The sequence below is a fragment of the Oncorhynchus masou genome, unplaced genomic scaffold, assembly GCF_036934945.1.
Source record: "Oncorhynchus masou masou isolate Uvic2021 unplaced genomic scaffold, UVic_Omas_1.1 unplaced_scaffold_16___fragment_2___debris, whole genome shotgun sequence".
Lineage (NCBI taxonomy): Eukaryota > Metazoa > Chordata > Actinopteri > Salmoniformes > Salmonidae > Oncorhynchus > Oncorhynchus masou.
The window spans coordinates 313,262-330,744 of record NW_027016525.1 but is presented as its reverse complement, the minus strand read 5'-3'; the positions used below and the strand labels follow the sequence as shown (position 1 = coordinate 330,744).

The window sequence follows — 17,483 nt, the reverse complement described above, 5'->3', positions numbered from 1 at the left end:
AGTTATTTCATCTGAGTTGAAGAAGTGCAACAGAAGCACAAAATTTGTCCTTTTACATTCATGATTTGGAGCGAACCCTTACTAAAGAAACATTACTGTGCAGCCGTATTCATTGATCTGGCCAAGGCTTTCAACTCTGTCAATCACCACATCCTCATCGGCAGACTTGACAGCCTTGGTTTCTCAAATGATTGCCTCGCCTGGTTCACCAACTACTTCTCTGATAGAGTTCAGTGTGTCAAATCGGAGGGTCTGCTGTCTGGACCTCTGGCAGTCTCTATGGGGGTGCCACAGGGTTCAATTCTTGGACCGACTCTCTTCTCTGTATACATAAATGATGTCGCTCTTGCTGCTGGTGTTTCTCTGATCCACCTCTATGCAGACGACACCATTCTGTATACTTCTGGCCCTTCTTTGGACACTGTGTTAACAACCCTCCAGGCAAGCTTCAATGCCATACAACTCTCCTTCCGTGGCCTCCAATTGCTCTTAAATACAAGTAAAACTAAATGCATGCTCTTCAACCGATTGCTGCCTGCACCTGCCCGCCTGTCCAACATCACTACTCTGGACGGCTCTGACTTAGAATACGTGGACAACTACAAATACCTAGGTGTCTGGTTGGACTGTAAACTCTCCTTCCAGACCCACATCAAACATCTCCAATCCAAAGTTAAATCTAGAATTGGCTTCCTATTTCGCAACAAAGCATCCTTCACTCATGCTGCCAAACATACCCTTGTAAAACTGACCATCATACCAACCCTCGACTTCGGCGATGTCATTTACAAAATAGCCTCCAATACCCTACTCAACAAATTGGATGCAGTCTATCACAGTGCAATCTGTTTTGTCACCAAAGCCCCATATACTACCCACCATTGCGACCTGTACGCTCTCGTTGGCTGGCCCTCGCTTCATACTCGTCGCCAAACCCACTGGCTCCATGTCATCTACAAGACCCTGCTAGGTAAAGTCCCCCCTTATCTCAGCTCGCTGGTCACCATAGCATCACCCACCTGTAGCACGCGCTCCAGCAGGTATATCTCTCTGGTCAACCCCAAAACCAATTCTTTCTGTGGCCGCCTCTCCTTCCAGTTCTCTGCTGCCAATGACTGGAACAAACTACAACATTCTCTGAAACTGGAAACACTTATCTCCCTCACTAGCTTTAATCACCAACTGTCAGAGCAGCTCACAGATTACTGCACCTGTACATAGCCCACCTATAATTTAGCCCAAACAACTACCTCTTTCCCTACTGTATTTATTTTATTTATTTATTTATTTTGCTCCTTTGCACCCCATTATTTTTATTTCTACTTTGCACATTCTTCCACTGCAAATCTACCATTCCAGTGTTTTACTTGCTATATTGTATTTACTTTGCCACCATGGCCTTTTTTTGCCTTTACCTCCCTTATCTCACCTCATTTGCTCACATCGTATATAGACTTGTTTATACTGTATTATTGACTGTATGTTTGTTTTACTCCATGTGTAACTCTGCATCGTTGTATGTGTCCAACTGCTTTGCTTTATCTTGGCCAGGTCGCAATTGTAAATGAGAACTTGCTTGCTTGACTCGAAAGCGCTGGTGCGCTGTGCTCTGCTTGTGGGGGAGGGGTGAGAGAGGAGTAGTGTGCGTGTGTGTGTGTGTTTGTGTGTGTGTGTGGAACAGAGGGTGAGAGAGAAAGTTGAAAGAAAGTAGCCAAACTGACTCGACTAGTGTATATATATATAACCTATGGTTGCAACAAGTTTGTCTATAAATCCATACAGTAGCATACAACAAAACCATAAACATATGTAAACCAAAAGTATATTCTTTAGAATACAGTAAAGAACACAATTGTGTGTGTGTGGGGTCCCGGGGGGGCAATCCAGGAATTGGTGGGGGGGCAGTCACCAGTGCAAAGCTACGCTTCATCTCTTCTCCGGCCTGGGTCTGGCCACAATACTTCGTCCACATCACAAGATACGTTTTCTCTTGCCAAACATCGAGGGAAGTATCTCCTAGCATGGCTTATCCAACCTTGGTCAGAGGCAACCTCTATGTCCCCACATGCGTCCTCCATTGCCTGGAGAAGCGGCATGCGGGCATAGGGTTGGCGATCATACACTTTCCAGCGCCAGGCTGAGAAGAATTCCTCTATGGGATTTAGAAAAGGTGAATATGGGGGTAGGTACAAAACTACAAATTGTGGATGGGTGGCAAACCAGTTTTTGACCAGAACAGCCCGGTGAAAACTAACATTATCCCATAAAACCACAAACCTAGCAGGCTCCTGATCTGGATCAGGGACAAGCATTGTGTAAATTGCATCCAAAAAAGTGAGCATATTGTACGGACCCAGTGTGGCATTGTGATGGAGGACCCCGTTTTGAGTGATGGCAGCACATAGTTATATTACACCCACGCTGTCCAGGGACATTGGTAATTGCCCTCTGTCCTATTACATTTCTTCCGTGGCGCCTGGTTTTGGTGAGGTTGAAGCCAATCTCATCCACATAAATAAATTCATGGCGAATTACATGGGCATCCAGCTCCAATACTCTCTGTAAAAGACAAAAGGATATACAGATGAGGAAATATGGTATGTCTGAAGTACTGGAAGTAGTGTTGCATACATACCTCTACAAAGTCATGTCACATATTCTTGACTCTGTCAGAGTTTCTCTCAAATAGCACCTTGTAAAGTTGTTTCATCGTCACTCGGTGCCGTTGGAGGATGCGTTGTATGGTCGACAGGCTTACAGCATTGATGTTGTTAAATATGGTGTCATTATTCAAGATATGCTCTCTTATCTCTCGAATCCCAATTACATTGTTGGCCAAAACCATATTTATAATTGCAGTCTCTTGTACATATGTAAACAAGCGTCCTCGTCCTCCATGATGTCTTTGCCTTTCCACTCTGTACAGAATTCAAACACAGTATGTGTTCAGCATAGGAACTGTAAACAATGTACAACAAAATGTAGTACAGCATGATAACCAACCTCATTCATTCAATGCAGTGCAGTAAATGGATGGCTTAGAGTTACACATGTTTATGCAATACTATGCAGTCATACGTATTTTACAGTACATTACTGTAATGCTAAAATAGTCATTAGATAGTTGCATGCCTGTTCTCATTTCTGAAGGTTCGAATTATGGACGCCACTGTAAATCGACTCAAGTTTGGCTGGACTCTCAGTCCAGCCTCTCTCATGGTCAAACCGTGGTTGATTACATGATCAACAAGTGTTGCCCTAATCTCATCAGAGATGGCTCTCCTTCCTTCTCTTCTTTGCCCTCGTCCTCTTCTTGTCCCTCCTACTCCTCTTGCTCTCTGTCCATTGTTGGCATCCATTGTTCAAAACAGGTCATCTGACCTTTGACCTATTTATAGGCCTATACTACAGTAAAGCAGTGATTCGTTAGTGATCAGTTAAGCTATTAGTGTTTGCACATGTGAGGAGTGTGTGTGTGACCTGGTGAATAAGTGTAGCATTTTGATTGGTTGTGTTTGGAAAAGGAAAGCAAGTCACTTCCTGTTAGATTTTTGTGTTTTAGGTAGAGAATTGTGTGTAGTGTTTTGAAAAAAGTGTTTTATGCAATTGACAACTGAGTCAAAGGCTGAGAAATAGTTTATGGTTTTGGATATTTGGTGTGTAGTTTTGCACTTTGAATGAGAGGTTTCAAAAATCGTGTGACATGAAAAGATTTTGTGTGTAAGCAGTTGGAAAAAACTGTAAATGCCTATCCTTACCCTGAAATTACATAGGTTGTCATTCAACTAATAAAGCATAATATAGCGCAAGCCATTTTAGCATTTGAATGCTGAAGGTGTAGGGCAGATGTGCAAGATCAGGAATAGGCCGCCTACCTCACATTGATCAGCGTGCAAAGCTGGGCACAGTCCGCAGTTTGACTAGGCTACTGATATTGCCTGGGGTAGTTCGGCATGCAAAATGACATGTAGATCAGTGACTGTCAACACAGTTACATGCTTAGTTCGACACTGAAGGAGAGGACACATCAGTTGTCACAAAAGATGAGAGGTATTTTCGGACGGTAGAATATAGTATGAGCAAGAAATTAGTTAACCAGCGATTCGTAACAAATTAATGGATTTTTGTTCAGGTTGAGAGTGTTCCTAGTCGAGTGATGTTCAATACAATAAACCTGATAAAGATTTTAAATAGATGTGGGCGGGCTGAGGCTGGCAACTAGTAACTCATAGCTAGATATCATTCTCACAAACAGATCCGTTTACAAGATCTAGATATATGTGAACTAGGCCTTCATGAGCTCACTGCTGATATTTGAGGCAGATCTTTTTTGAAACACTTTGGCTCCTCATGAAGAGAGATGGCAATCTCTGATGTGAAATGTGTTTTTCTATGGAGGCCATGTGTAAGGTAATGTTGTTTAATTGCTGAATGAGGTGAGGTGTAGCATGTTGGGTAAGGGAGGGATGAGCAATGTCTTGTCTGCCAATGTCTAAAGGATAGACATGTCAGGTTGACTCCACAGCCCCAGGTACAACTGTAAATTCTGAGTAATGATCGGCCTTCAAAAACATGTCTCAACTCTTCAGTGATGTTGGGAAGCTTGGATAGGGAATAAAATTTCTCACACTCTTGACTGCAGACTACGTAGTGGCAATTTCAAGGTGGAAGTTTATGCCCCAAAAATCACATTAGCAGTATGGAGTCAGCTTTCTCTCAAAATTATCTGAAAATTGGAGCTCTTTTCAATAACAGTTCTCCTCCTGGGTATAATATGAGCTCGCTAATGAGCAGATTAGACTTGTCATCTTTGTTTGATTTCAACATGAGCAATGTGGACATTCATTCTAGAAGAAAAAATGGGTTACTTGTAAAAGTCACTGCTGTAAATTGTATTTGAATCTGCTTGTGACATTTCTGCCCTAAAGGCAAGGTGAATAATCATACGATCTCAGAGAATGTCAGGCTATTTTCCCAGTATCTTCCAAAGTTTATAAATGGTTAGCTGACAATGTCATGAAAACGATGAGCACACTTCGAAGGGGCAGAAGGCCTTGTGATGTTATGGTTCTGTATGGCCAGGTAGCTATCAACAATGACAAGAAACTGTATGAGGTGAATCATAAGTGGCTTGTTTCAGCTTGTTTGATCATGTTCTTGATACCATGTCTTGTTTTGGTGTTTTGACTGATGTCTTGTCTATGTTAATATGACAAAAATTTGCTACCTAGCTAACCAACAAATGTAATGATATATTTCAGAGACAGGTGCTCATTGTTTCAATTTATTTATGTTTTCAATTAATATTGCAGACGAAATATAGTTTACACGTTATCAACAATCTAAGCCAACCTTTTTTTGCCCCATAGTTGCGCACACATCGGTTTTGTTGCTAAACATCAAACCCGTCTATAAGAACACACTGGTCCAAGCGTGTTTATTTCCCAGGTAAACTACCGCACATAGACATGCACATAAGTAGCGCCAGACAGGAACTCCTACAGTTAAACTAATTTGTATTATAACAGTTCTAGCCTAAATCCTCCCATTACACCACCAGTCAAGTGGCTTTAAGATTGCTGCATCCTATCATGGTCATGGTGTGACCTGCGAGCAATCTGCAAGTTTGCACACATATTGAATTAGCCTATGCAGGCATTAACCTGTTGAAACTCTGGGGGCGCTATATCATTTTTGGATAAAAAGACGTGCCCGTTTTAAGCGCAATATTTTGTCACAAAAAGATGCTCGACTATGCATATAATTGGTAGCTTTGGAAAGAAAACACTCTGACGTGTCCAGAACTGCAAAGATATTCTCTGTGCGTGCCCTAGAACGTGAGCTACAGGCAAAACCAAGATGAGACGGCATCCAGGAAATGAGCAGGATTTTTGATGCTCCGTTTTCCATTGTCTCCTTATATGGCTGTGAATGCGAGAGGAGTGAGTCTGCCCTTTCTGTCGTTTCCCCAAGGTGTCTGCAGCATTGTGACGTATTTGTAGGCATATCATTGGAAGATTGACCATAAGAGACCACATTTACCAGGTGTCCGCCCGGTGTCCTGCGCCGAAATTGGTGCGCAAAACTCAGCTGCAAGTATTTTTCAATGGAATTCAGAGAAGAAAGCAGGCTTCCACAAACGATATATCAATGAAGAGATATGTGAAAAAACACCTTGAGGATTGATTCCAAACAACGTTTGCCATGTTTCGGTCGATATTATGGAGTTAATTCGGAAAAAGTTTGACGTTGTAGGTGACTGAATTTTCGGTTCGTTTCGGTAGCCAAATGTGATGTACAAAACGGAGCGATTTCTCCTACACAAAGACGCTTTCAGGAAAAACTGCACATTTGCTATGTAACTGAGAGTCTCCTCATTGAAAACATCCGAAGCTCTTCAAAGGTAAATGATTTTATTTATTTGGTTATCTGGTTTTTGTGAAAATGTTGCGTGCTAAATGCTACTCAAAATGCTAAGCTAGCTTAGCATACTCTTACACAAATTAGTGAATTGCTATGGTTCAAAAGCATATTTTGAAAATCTGAGATGACAGTGTTGTTAAGAAAAGGCTAAGCTTGAGAGTAGGTGCATTATTTTCATTTTATTTGCGATTTTCAGAAATCGTTAACGTTGCGTTATGCTAATGAGCCTGAGGCTTTAGTCACGATCCCGGATCCGGGATGGGGAGTTTCAAGAGTTAAGAAGACATGGATGTCAGACCTCTCCATGTTACAGGGTTGTGTAGGCTACTTCAAAGGTCTAAACACATTAACTTTGTTCACCGAAATGCTAGTATAGTACAGTTGTCGGAAGTTTACATACATACAAGTCGGAAGTTTACATACAGTTATGTTGGAGTCATTAAAACTCGTTTTTCAACCACTCCACAAATTTCTTGTTAACAAACTATAGTTTTGGCAAGTCGGTTAGGACATCTTCTTTGTGCATGACACAAGCCATTTTTCCAACAATTGTTCATAGACAGATTATTCCACTTATAATTCATTGTATCACAATTCCAATTGCTCTGAAGTTTACATACACTGAGTTGACTGTGCCTTTAAACAGCTTGGAACATTCCAGAAACCGATGTCATGGCTTTGGAAGCTTCTGTTTGGCAAATTTACATAATTTGAGTCAACTGGAGGTGTACCTGTGGATGTATTTCAAAGCCTACCTTCAAACTCAGTGCCTCTTTGCTTGTCATCATGGGAAAATCAAAAGAAATCAGCCAAGACCTCAAGAGAGAAATTTGTAGACCTCCACAGGTCTGGTTCATCCTTGGGAGGAACAGTTTGCAACTGCACATGGGGACTTTATGGAGAAATGTCTCCTGGTCTGATAAAACAAAAATATAACTGTTTGGCCATAATGACCATCGTTATGTTTGGAGGAAAAGGGGGAGGCTTGCAAGCCGAACAACACCGTCCCAACTGTGAAGCACGGGGGATGGCAGCATCATGTTGTGGGGGTGCTTTGCTGCAGGAGGTACCAGTGCACTTCACAAAATAGATGGCATCATGAGGTAGGACAATTAGGTGGATATATTCAAGCAACATCTCAAGACATCAGTCAGGAAGTTAAAGCTTGGTCACAAATGGGTCTCCAAATGGATAATGACCCCAAGGATACCTCCAAAGTTGTGGCAAAAGGGCTTAAGTACAGCAAAGTCAAGGTATTGGAGTGGCCATCACAAAGCCCTGACCTCAATCCTGTAGAACATTTGTGGGCAGAACTGAAAAGGCGTGTGCGAGCTTAGATGCCTACAAACCTGACTCAATTACACCAGCTCTGTCAGGAGGAATGGGCCAAAATTCACCCAACTTGTGGGAAGCTTGCGGAAGGCTACCCAAAACGTTTTACCCAAGTTAAGCAGTTTAAAGGCAATGCTTCCAAATACTAATTGAGTGTATGTAAGCTTCTGACCCACTGGGAATGTGATGAGTGAAATAAATGCTGAAATAAATCATTCTCTCTACTATTATTCTGACATTTTACATTCTTATAATAAAGTGGTGATCCTAAGTGACCTGAAACAGGGATTTTTTTACTTGGATTAAATGGAATTGTGAAAAACTGAGTTTAAATGTATTTGGCTAAGGTGTATGTAAACGTCTGACTTCAGCTGTATTTGTAGAACATTGCCTTTGCGGTACAATAAGGAAGCAAATATGGCCAGTGAAGAGTTAATTAACAATTTTATTGATACTGCCTTAAACAATGTCAACAACTTGTTTCCTAAAGCGACACTTTCAGGACATTTGACAGGAATAAAATGGCTTTGTTGTGTTGTAAATCTCAGCCAGCCAGGCACACACTCCTTCCTCTCATATTTGTGGACAGCACAGCATTGGTTGTGTTTTGGAGCTGGGATGTGCGTGAATCATAGTGGAACTCGTGGACTGGGTATGTAAAAAAGGGTTGCTCATTGTCATTTCCTCCTTTCATAACATACTGTAGGCTTCCAGTGTGAAGGGCAGACATTGTGCCTGAGACAGCTTCCACCCATTCTTCCATACTTGCTCCTTCACTTCCTCTTCCAGGGTTTAGGATTGTGTTGTTCACTTCTCATTGTTTTAGTGAGCTTTGAATTCAGAACAAGCCTTTTCCTCTTTCTGTATAAATTGACAGTAATAAAATGGACATCATCTTTAACCTGTCAAATGTAGTCTGGAAATGAACATTTGCCCAATCTCCCCCAAATAAAAACTCATTTCATAGAGGCATTGACAAACTGTTATTGGCAGTGTCTATTTTCTCAGATGACTGAAAGGTCATAGACTGCCCGGTGTGAATTTCGACTGTCGCTATGACAACAGCGGTGAGGGAAATTTAGAGGAATCATTCATGTAGAATCAGTGGATGAAAAGACTGTGGCGATGGCCGTTATCAGGAGAGCAGTAAATAAAATACTGACCGCAGGCTGCAGGGGAAGTCATGCTGAAGGTTGCTCTCTTCATTGTCTGACATCTCACAGAGTACAAAGCAGCTCCACACTCAAACATGCCTATGTGTCGATGGCACCAACCCCGAAGGCAATCAGGAAAACAATCCCACTTCTGTTATATATATAGTCCAGCGCCTCGGATGACCGTTTTATAGATGGCCCCATTAAGCACATGTCAGCCTTTGCCATTGTGCAGGTGAGACTTTCCTTTCTTCCCCTCAACCTGTATGTGGTGAACTCCATTACGGGAGACCAGTGAAAAGGCTACAACATGATAACTTGAACCCATCTGGTATCCACTTTTTGCAAGATGAAAGGATATTTTTCTATTGGGTCATAGGATCATAGAATGGAGGATCGGCCCTTAGATTAAGCTACTAGGTCTAGTTATAAGGTGATATCGCGATGTACAACAGGTGAGGCAATTATGCACATCATTTCCCAAAAGGTTATTAATTGCAGTTCAAACACGGATTAGACATGCCCAGAACCTCTTACATGTTTACAATTAGGCCTAAGCCTGATATTTTTTAATTAAGGGAGAATGTGTAGTCTATACGCTATTGTGTGTCAATGTGATTGTGAATTCCCAGTACCTCCAGCCTATATATTTGACTGGTGGTGGTCCCTGGGAATCTCTACCATACGCCTAGTGGTGGTTGTGGCTCTGGGAATGGTGCTTGCTTTGCGGTGCCTCAGAACAAATGTGAAAATTGAGTGTCTGCCCCTCAATTCAGTGTGTCCACAAAGGCCTGACAGCCACAGTATTTATTTGGCAGCGCTGCTCTGATAGAGAGAGGCCCTTTCCAGGGGCTTTGCCCAAAGAAGATAATATCCCAACTTCTAAACGTTATGGGTTGGTTGGTAGTCAACTGGCTTATCAAACTGAGGGTTAGATCAATCTTAGTGCCTAGCCATCCTGTAAGTTGTAGGCCTATGCTCTGATCTTTAGTTTTTCTCAAAGGCCACTATTTTTTCCACCTAAAGCTTATCGTTTTTTAATGTTGATTTTGTCCCTTTGTTCTTGTAAGAGGCACATGTTGATTTCATTAACTCCTATAGATCATATGTTACAGGGAGATTTAAAAACAGGGAATATAGCCTAGCCTATATATATCCTAACTCTTGCTCTCTACCTTTAACTTTAAGCCCAGTCTGCCCTTCAATAGAACTCTGGATGCCTCAGAAATTCACCAAAAATTTAGGCCTAATGGCAATCAAGCTTAGAGCAAAGTTAGCATCTAGGATTAGGAGTAGTAGTGGATCTCTCCCCTACATCAGTTAGCGTTAGCGTGGGTCCACCTGGCCTCTGAACTTGGCCACAGTACAAAGGAATGTGTGGGATACAGTGATTGTAAACATGTGCAGCCCATAACACACGAGCCAATGTGACCTCTCATGATGAGTTCCATTTTTTTGCGTCCCCCACCCCATCAAATTTTCCCATCCCTGGTGTACATTGTGGTTCACTCAAAGAGAGAACATTTTATAATTTATGCAACTGGTGCTGTTTCTTTTCACAAGAGTGTAGCTTGTTGTCGCCCAATCACAAGTCATCAAACCGGCACTAGGCTACAGTCAAAGAGCTAGAGCCTCCATGTGGCAAGTTATTAGGAGATATCCAGGCTAATCAATGGAAGATGGAATTCAAATGACAGAACTTAAAGTGAAATCAAAAGGATTCAGATTGTTGAATAGTCACATGTACAAGTGTGATTATTTATTTATTTAACTAGGCAAGTCAGTTAAGAACAAAATGTTATTTTTAATGATGGCCTAGGAACAGTGGGTTAACTGCCTGTTCAGGAGCAGAACAACAGATTTGTACCTTGTCAGCTTGGGGATTTGAACTTGCAACCTTTACGGTTACTAGTCTAATGCTCTAACCACTAGGCCACCCTGTCACCCCTTGATTGCAGGGTACAATAAAAATCTAAGGCTCAGTGCTCCAACTAAGGGAAATAAAAAAAATGAAATGGTAATAACATAAATAAATAGCACTATATACACTGAACAAAAATGTAAATGCAACATGCAACAATTTCAAAGATTTTAATGAGTTACAGTTCATATAAGGAACTTGACTGGCAAAACAGATATGCATCTGTTGGTCACAAATACCTTAAAAAATGGTAGGGGTGTGGATCAGAAAACCAGTCAGTATCTGGTGTGACCACCATTTGCATTATTTAAATAGGGTATTTCTGTTTATGTTTTTGTATACATTTGTTAACAATGCTTAACCTCTTTTTGTTTTGTCATTATGGGGCATTGTGTGTATATTGATGAAGGAAAAAAAATATTTCATCCATTTTAGAAAAATGCTGTAACGTAAAAAAACATTGAAAAAAGGAATGGGGCCTGATACTTCTGAATGCACTGCATCTATACACATACACTAAATCACCAAAAGTATGTGGACACCTGCTCGTCAAACATCTAATTACAAAATCATGGGTATTCATTTGAAATTGGTCGCCCCTTTTTCTGCTATAACAGCCTCCACTCTTCTGTGAAGGCTTTCCACTAGATGTTGAAACATTGCTGTGGGGACTTGCTTCCATTCAGCTGCAAGAGCGTTAGTGAGTTTGGGCACTGATGTTGTGCGATGAGGCATGACTCGCAGTCTGCGTTCCAATTCATCCCCAAGGTGGTTGATGGGGTTGAGGTCAGGGCTTTGTGCAGGCCAGTCAAGTTCTTCCACACCGATCTCGACCAACCATATCTGCATGTACCTATCACTCCAGAGAATGCGTTTCCCCTGCTGCAGAGGCCAATAGCGACAAGTTTTACAACACTCCAGCCAACTCTTGGCATTGCGCATGTTGATCTTAGGCTTGTGTCCGTGCGGTTGCTCGGTTAATCAAGCCTACCACTGTAGTGTCGTCCGGTCATTGTCCTGTTGAAAAACAAATGATAGTCCAACTAAGCCCAAACCAGACGGGATGGTGTATCGCTGCGGGATGGTGTATCGCTGCAGAATGCTGTGGTAGCCATGCTGGTTAAGTGTGCCTTGAATTCTAAATTAATCACAGACAGTGTCACCAGCAAAGCACTCCCACACCATAACACCTCCTCCTCCATGCTTTATGGTGGAAAATACACATGCAGAGATCATTCGTTCACCCACACCGCGTCTCACAAAGACACAGAGGTTGGAACAAATAATCTCCAATTTGTACTCCAGACCAAAAGACAAATTTCCACCGGACTAATGTCCATTGTTCGTGTTTCTTGGCCCAAGCAATTCTCTTCTTCTTATTGGTGTCCTTTAGTAGTGGTTTCTTTGCAGCAATTCGAAAAAAATATGCATTTTAAAATTTCAAACAATCGATTGGTCGAAAGAACAGATGACTCTTTGTCGACAAAGATTTTTTAATCAGTTGAGAACAAATTCTTAATTACAAAGATGGCCTACACCGGCCAAACCCGGACGACGCTGGGTCAATTGTGCGTCGCCCTATGGGACTCCCAATCACGGCCAGTTGCGATACAGCCTGGAATCAAACCAGGGTGTCTGTAGTGACGCCTCCAGCACTGATATGCCGTGCCTCTCGGGAGCCCGGAAGTCTCCACATTTTTTGGGGATTGTATTTCAAGGGGTCTTAAGATTCTGAATGAAATAGCAAAATGATCCTTGGTATGACCTTCTTAATACAATTCCATATAGTTTAGTTGAACCCCTGCCCCGTCTTTGACAGGGTTTAGACTGTTACATGTTTTAATAGGCTACTCTCTGGGTGTAGTCAGACTGAAGGTGATGTACCTTCATTATAATTCAATGAATAGGCTAGTCATGAATGTGTATTTTGAAGGTGAGTGTTGTGTGTGCTTTTCTTGGCCTCACTGATCCTCTGTCTTTTGTTTTAGTGTTCTGACGTTGTACAGTTTGTTTGTCTAGACAGATTTAGGCTAGTCCCAGTATATTCCCACCCAATATGATTTCAGATGGATTTTGCAGTCTCATTGTGCCTTAGAAAAATATTGAGTGAAAAAGCTTGTTATGCCTGTTTTGAAGAAGCTGTGTGGTACAGATCCAGCAAGGTAACTGTCTTGCCCCCTCATCTTTCGTCATTCATCCCCATTAGTCTGTCAAAAGATGGCTAGTGCACATCGTCTCAACTGAGGGCTTGGATTGATGTGTCTCGGAAGGCCTCCCTGCTAATGAAAAACAATTGTTTTTTCCTCCACATCCCCAGGAGCCAGTGGAGATCTATGTGGAGCCCCTGGGCCCCAGGCTAGCTTACTGATGGCCCACATTCTGGTTTCTTGCAGCCTGTGTGCAAAAAGATATTCGCTCTCCATCTCCATGGTGAATAATGTGCTGGTTCTATAAGTAGAGTGCCAAATTCACCACCATGTATTCAGCTATTAGGAAGTGAAGAGTGAAGAAAAACAATATATGAGGTGTTGACAAAGTCAGGGTTGTTAATAGTTTGGGCTCTAATGTGGGGCTGCATTCCACTGTGAATGCGAGAACATGGCCAACCAGAACAGTAACACTCCTGTTTTTTAAAGTAATAGATGTTTGAATCGCAGAACATAAATCACAACAAAATGCAATTCACCAAGGTCTTTTTACCTAGCTATATTACTTCAAGTTACCAGCATGCACTGTATTCTAAAAGTATTCAGACCCCTTCCCTTTTTTCATCAATCTACACATAATATCCCACACAGACAAAGTGAAAACAGGTTTACATATGTATTCAGACCCTTTGCTATGAGACTCAAAAATGAGCTCCGGTGCATCCTGTTTCTATTAATCATCATTGAGATGTTTCTCCAACTTGATTGGAGTGCACCTGTGGTAAATTCAATTGATTGGACAAGATTTGGAAAGGCACCTGTCTATATAAGGTCCAACAGTTGACAGTGCATGTCAGAACAAAAATCTGATCTGGATAAGGTTACCAAAACATTTATGCCGCATTGAAGGTCCCCAAGAACACAGTGGGCTCCATCATTCTTGAATGGAAGAAGTTTGGAACCACCAAGACCCTTCCTAGAGCTGGCCACCTGGCAAAACTGAGCAATCGTGGAAGAAGGGCCTTGGTCAGGGAGGTAATCAAGAACCCAATGGTCACTCTGACAGAGCTCCAGAGATCCTCTGTGAAGATGGGAAACCTTCCAGAAGGACAACCATCTCTGCAGAACTCCACCAATCAGACCTTCATGGTAGAGTTGCCAGACGGAAGCCACCGCAGTAAAAGGCACATGACAGCCCGCTTGGAGTTTGCCAAAAGGCACCTAAAGGACTCTCAGACCATGAGAAACAAGATTCTCTGGTCTGATGAAACCAAGATTGAACTTTTTGGCCTGCATGCCAAGCATTAAGTCTGGAGGAAACCTGGCACCATCCCTACTGTGAAGCATGGTGGTGGCAGCATCATGCTGTGGGGATGTTTTTCAGCGGCAGGGAATGGGAGACTAGTCAGGATCGAGGAAAGATGAACGGAGCAAAGTAAAGAGAGATCCTTGATGGAAACCTGCTCCGGAGCGCTCAAGACCTCAGACTGGGGTGAAGGTTCACCTTCCAACAGAAAAACAACCCCAAGCATACAGCCAAGACAACGCAGGAGTGGCTTCGGGACAAGTCTGTGAATGTCCTTGATTGTCCCAGCCCAAGCTCGGGCTTGAACCTGACCTAACATCCCTGGTAAGACTTAAAAATAGCTGTGTTGTGACCTTCCCCATCCAACCTGACGGAGCTTGAGAGGATCTACAGAGAGGAATGGGAGAAACTCTCCAAATACAGGTGTGCCAAGCTTGTAGCGTCATACCCAAGAAGAATCGAGGCTGTATTCGCTGCCAAAGGTGCTTCAAAATGTACTGAGTAAAGTGTCTGAATACTTATGTAAATGTTATATTTCTTTTTCTATTTTTTATAAATTTGCAAAAAAATGTAAAAACCTGTTTTTGCTTTGTCATTATGGTATTGTGTGTAGATTGATGATCTTTTTTTTTATTTGTATTAATCTTAGAATAATGTAATGTAACAAAATGTGGAAAAAGTGAAGGGGTCTGAATACTTTCCAAATGCACTATACATGCCTCTTGACTCTGATTCTAAAGATTCAGTGAATATATCCAAATGTTAGAATTTCGTGAAAAGTGAGCTTGAAGGCCCAAGTTCAGCAGCATCAATTTACATGTGGAATGTGGAGAATCTGACAAACTATTTTCCTGCATAACAAGATAGCAGACCTTGCCCGTTCTGTTTAATTATTAGATCATTCTTTCCGTGGTCGGCCCTCTAGAGATGACCTGCCGGATTGGGAGCGCTGTGGGAAAAATCTCAGAGGAGTGTCAGGAGAAGAGTGTATTAAATGCAGGATGCGTTATCATCAGCGTGTAAAGTTTCTGTAGACTCGCTCACTCACTCTCTGCCTGTTCTGCTCTCTCTTGAGTGTCAAAATGTTTTGTTTTTGCAGGGGGAGAGTGAGAGGATTCCAAGAATCAGACCATGTTCAAGGCAGTGCTGAAGAAGAACAGAGATGGAGGGAAGGGGAGCAAGAAGGAACCAGGTATGTTGAGTTATGACTGAACTGCTGCAACCACGACATGGTCACTTTGATCATTGTGCAGCAACATGTTTCCCTTAGGATAGCTTATTTCACAGATAGACCTGTCTCAACCTGTCTCCATTATTTGTCTGGTTTTATGGCCATCTATGAATTGTTTAGACCTGCTTTTTATTCAGAATGACAAAGGATATTATTGGAAGTTCAATGGCAATATCAAAGGGTTTGTCATAATAGGCCTACATAGTAATTTTACATCTCAAGTTAAGAGGTAGAAATATGCACATAGAGTTGAGAAGAAAGCACAAGAAATATGGCTAATTTCATTGCTGTTCATAAACATTTCATCATCTGAGCCAACATTTGTAGTGAGCAAGCAGTTCGAACATACACTATATATGGTCATAAACTGGTGTCACTGCCACTGTATAAGCACCATGGCTCCATGTTTTCAGTGTTTATAAACAGTCTTTATTGGCTGTAAGTAACCAACACCACAGTCTCTGTTTCAACATGTAAAATGTTGGACTAGAAATGGGGCTCGGATAATGAACAGTTAGGCCTTATCATTGCAGTGAGAACAACGCTGGAGGATTTTGAACTGGTATAATATTTGACACCACTGTTATTGTCAGTTTGACATCCCCATCAGGATGGAGGTGTTGTTCTGGCTCGTCCATGTAACCTTTTGGAATATTAACCATTTTCCATTGTAACAGGGAATCCATTTTTTTGTGTGAGTCACTCAGCAGTGCTAATTCATTTCTGACTCACCTCTAGCAAACATAGACCAGGATCTATCTTTTTATAAACTTGACATATGCTAATACAAGGCTATGTTTGTCTGGTCTAGACACTCCTACTATAGGAAGGAACAGTTGTAGCTAAGTAGCATAATTGGTAGTTTATAGCAGTACAGTAGTTAAGTATCTTCTGCTCATGTTTGCCTTGTCCAGGGGCTGTTTCATACAGTTGAGTCAATTTGCTCTTCTTTTTACGGGATCTCCTTGAGATCAGGCTGCGGCTTGCCTCTGTTAATATAACAGTCGACAAACTGTGAATACAAATAGACACTGGCTATCTTCCTTCTGTGTCAGGTTACACCTCTCACATCTCTCCCACACCCTCTTTTTTTATTTTTTTATTTTTTATTTTTTCACCTTTATTTAACCAGGTAGGCTAGTTGAGAACAAGTTCTCATTTGCAACTGCGACCTGGCCAAGATAAAGCTTAGCAGTGTGAACAGACAACACAGAGTTACACATGGAGTAAACAATTAACAAGTCAATAACACAGTACAAAAAAGGCGAGTCTATATACATTGTGTGCAAAAGGCATGAGGAGGTAGGCGAATAATTACAATTTTGCAGATTAGCACTGGAGTGATAAATGATCAGATGGTCAATGTACAGGTAGAGATACTGGTGTGCAAAAGAGCAGAAAAGTAAATAAATAAAAACAGTGTGGGGATGAGGTAGGTGAAAATGGGTGGGTTATTTACCAATAGACTATGTACAGCTGCAGCGATCGGTTAGCTGCTCAGATAGCACATGTTTGAAGTTGGTGAGGGAGATAAAAGTCTCCAACTTCAGGGATTTTTGCAATTCGTTCCAGTCACAGGCAGCAGAGTACTGGAACGAAAGGCGGCCAAATGAGGTGTTGGCTTTAGGGATGATCAGTGAGATACACCTGCTGGAGCGCGTGCTACGGATGGGTGTTGCCATCGTGACCAGTGAACTGAGATAAGGCGGAGCTTTACCTAGCATGGATTTGTAGATGACCTGGAGCCAGTGGGTCTGGCGACGAATATGTAGCGAGGGCCAGCCGACTAGAGCATACAAGTCGCAGTGGTGGGTGGTATAAGGTGCTTTAGTGACAAAACGGATGGCACTGTGATAAACTGCATCCAGTTTGCTGAGTAGAGTGTTGGAGGCAATTTTGTAGATGACATCGCCGAAGTCGAGGATCGGTAGGAAAGTCAGTTTCACTAGGGTAAGTTTGGCGGCGTGAG

General features: G+C 42.0%; 1 protein-coding gene across 1 annotated transcript in view; it reads left to right on the top strand.

Annotated features, from left to right (window-relative positions):
• Positions 1-17,483, top strand: part of LOC135538662 (protein TANC1-like) — a 293,087-nt gene that overhangs the window by 28,274 nt on the left and 247,330 nt on the right. The window contains 1 exon segment of the mRNA XM_064964546.1: positions 15,383-15,475. Coding sequence (XP_064820618.1) covers positions 15,415-15,475 — 61 coding nt within the window. The 5' untranslated portion in view covers positions 15,383-15,414.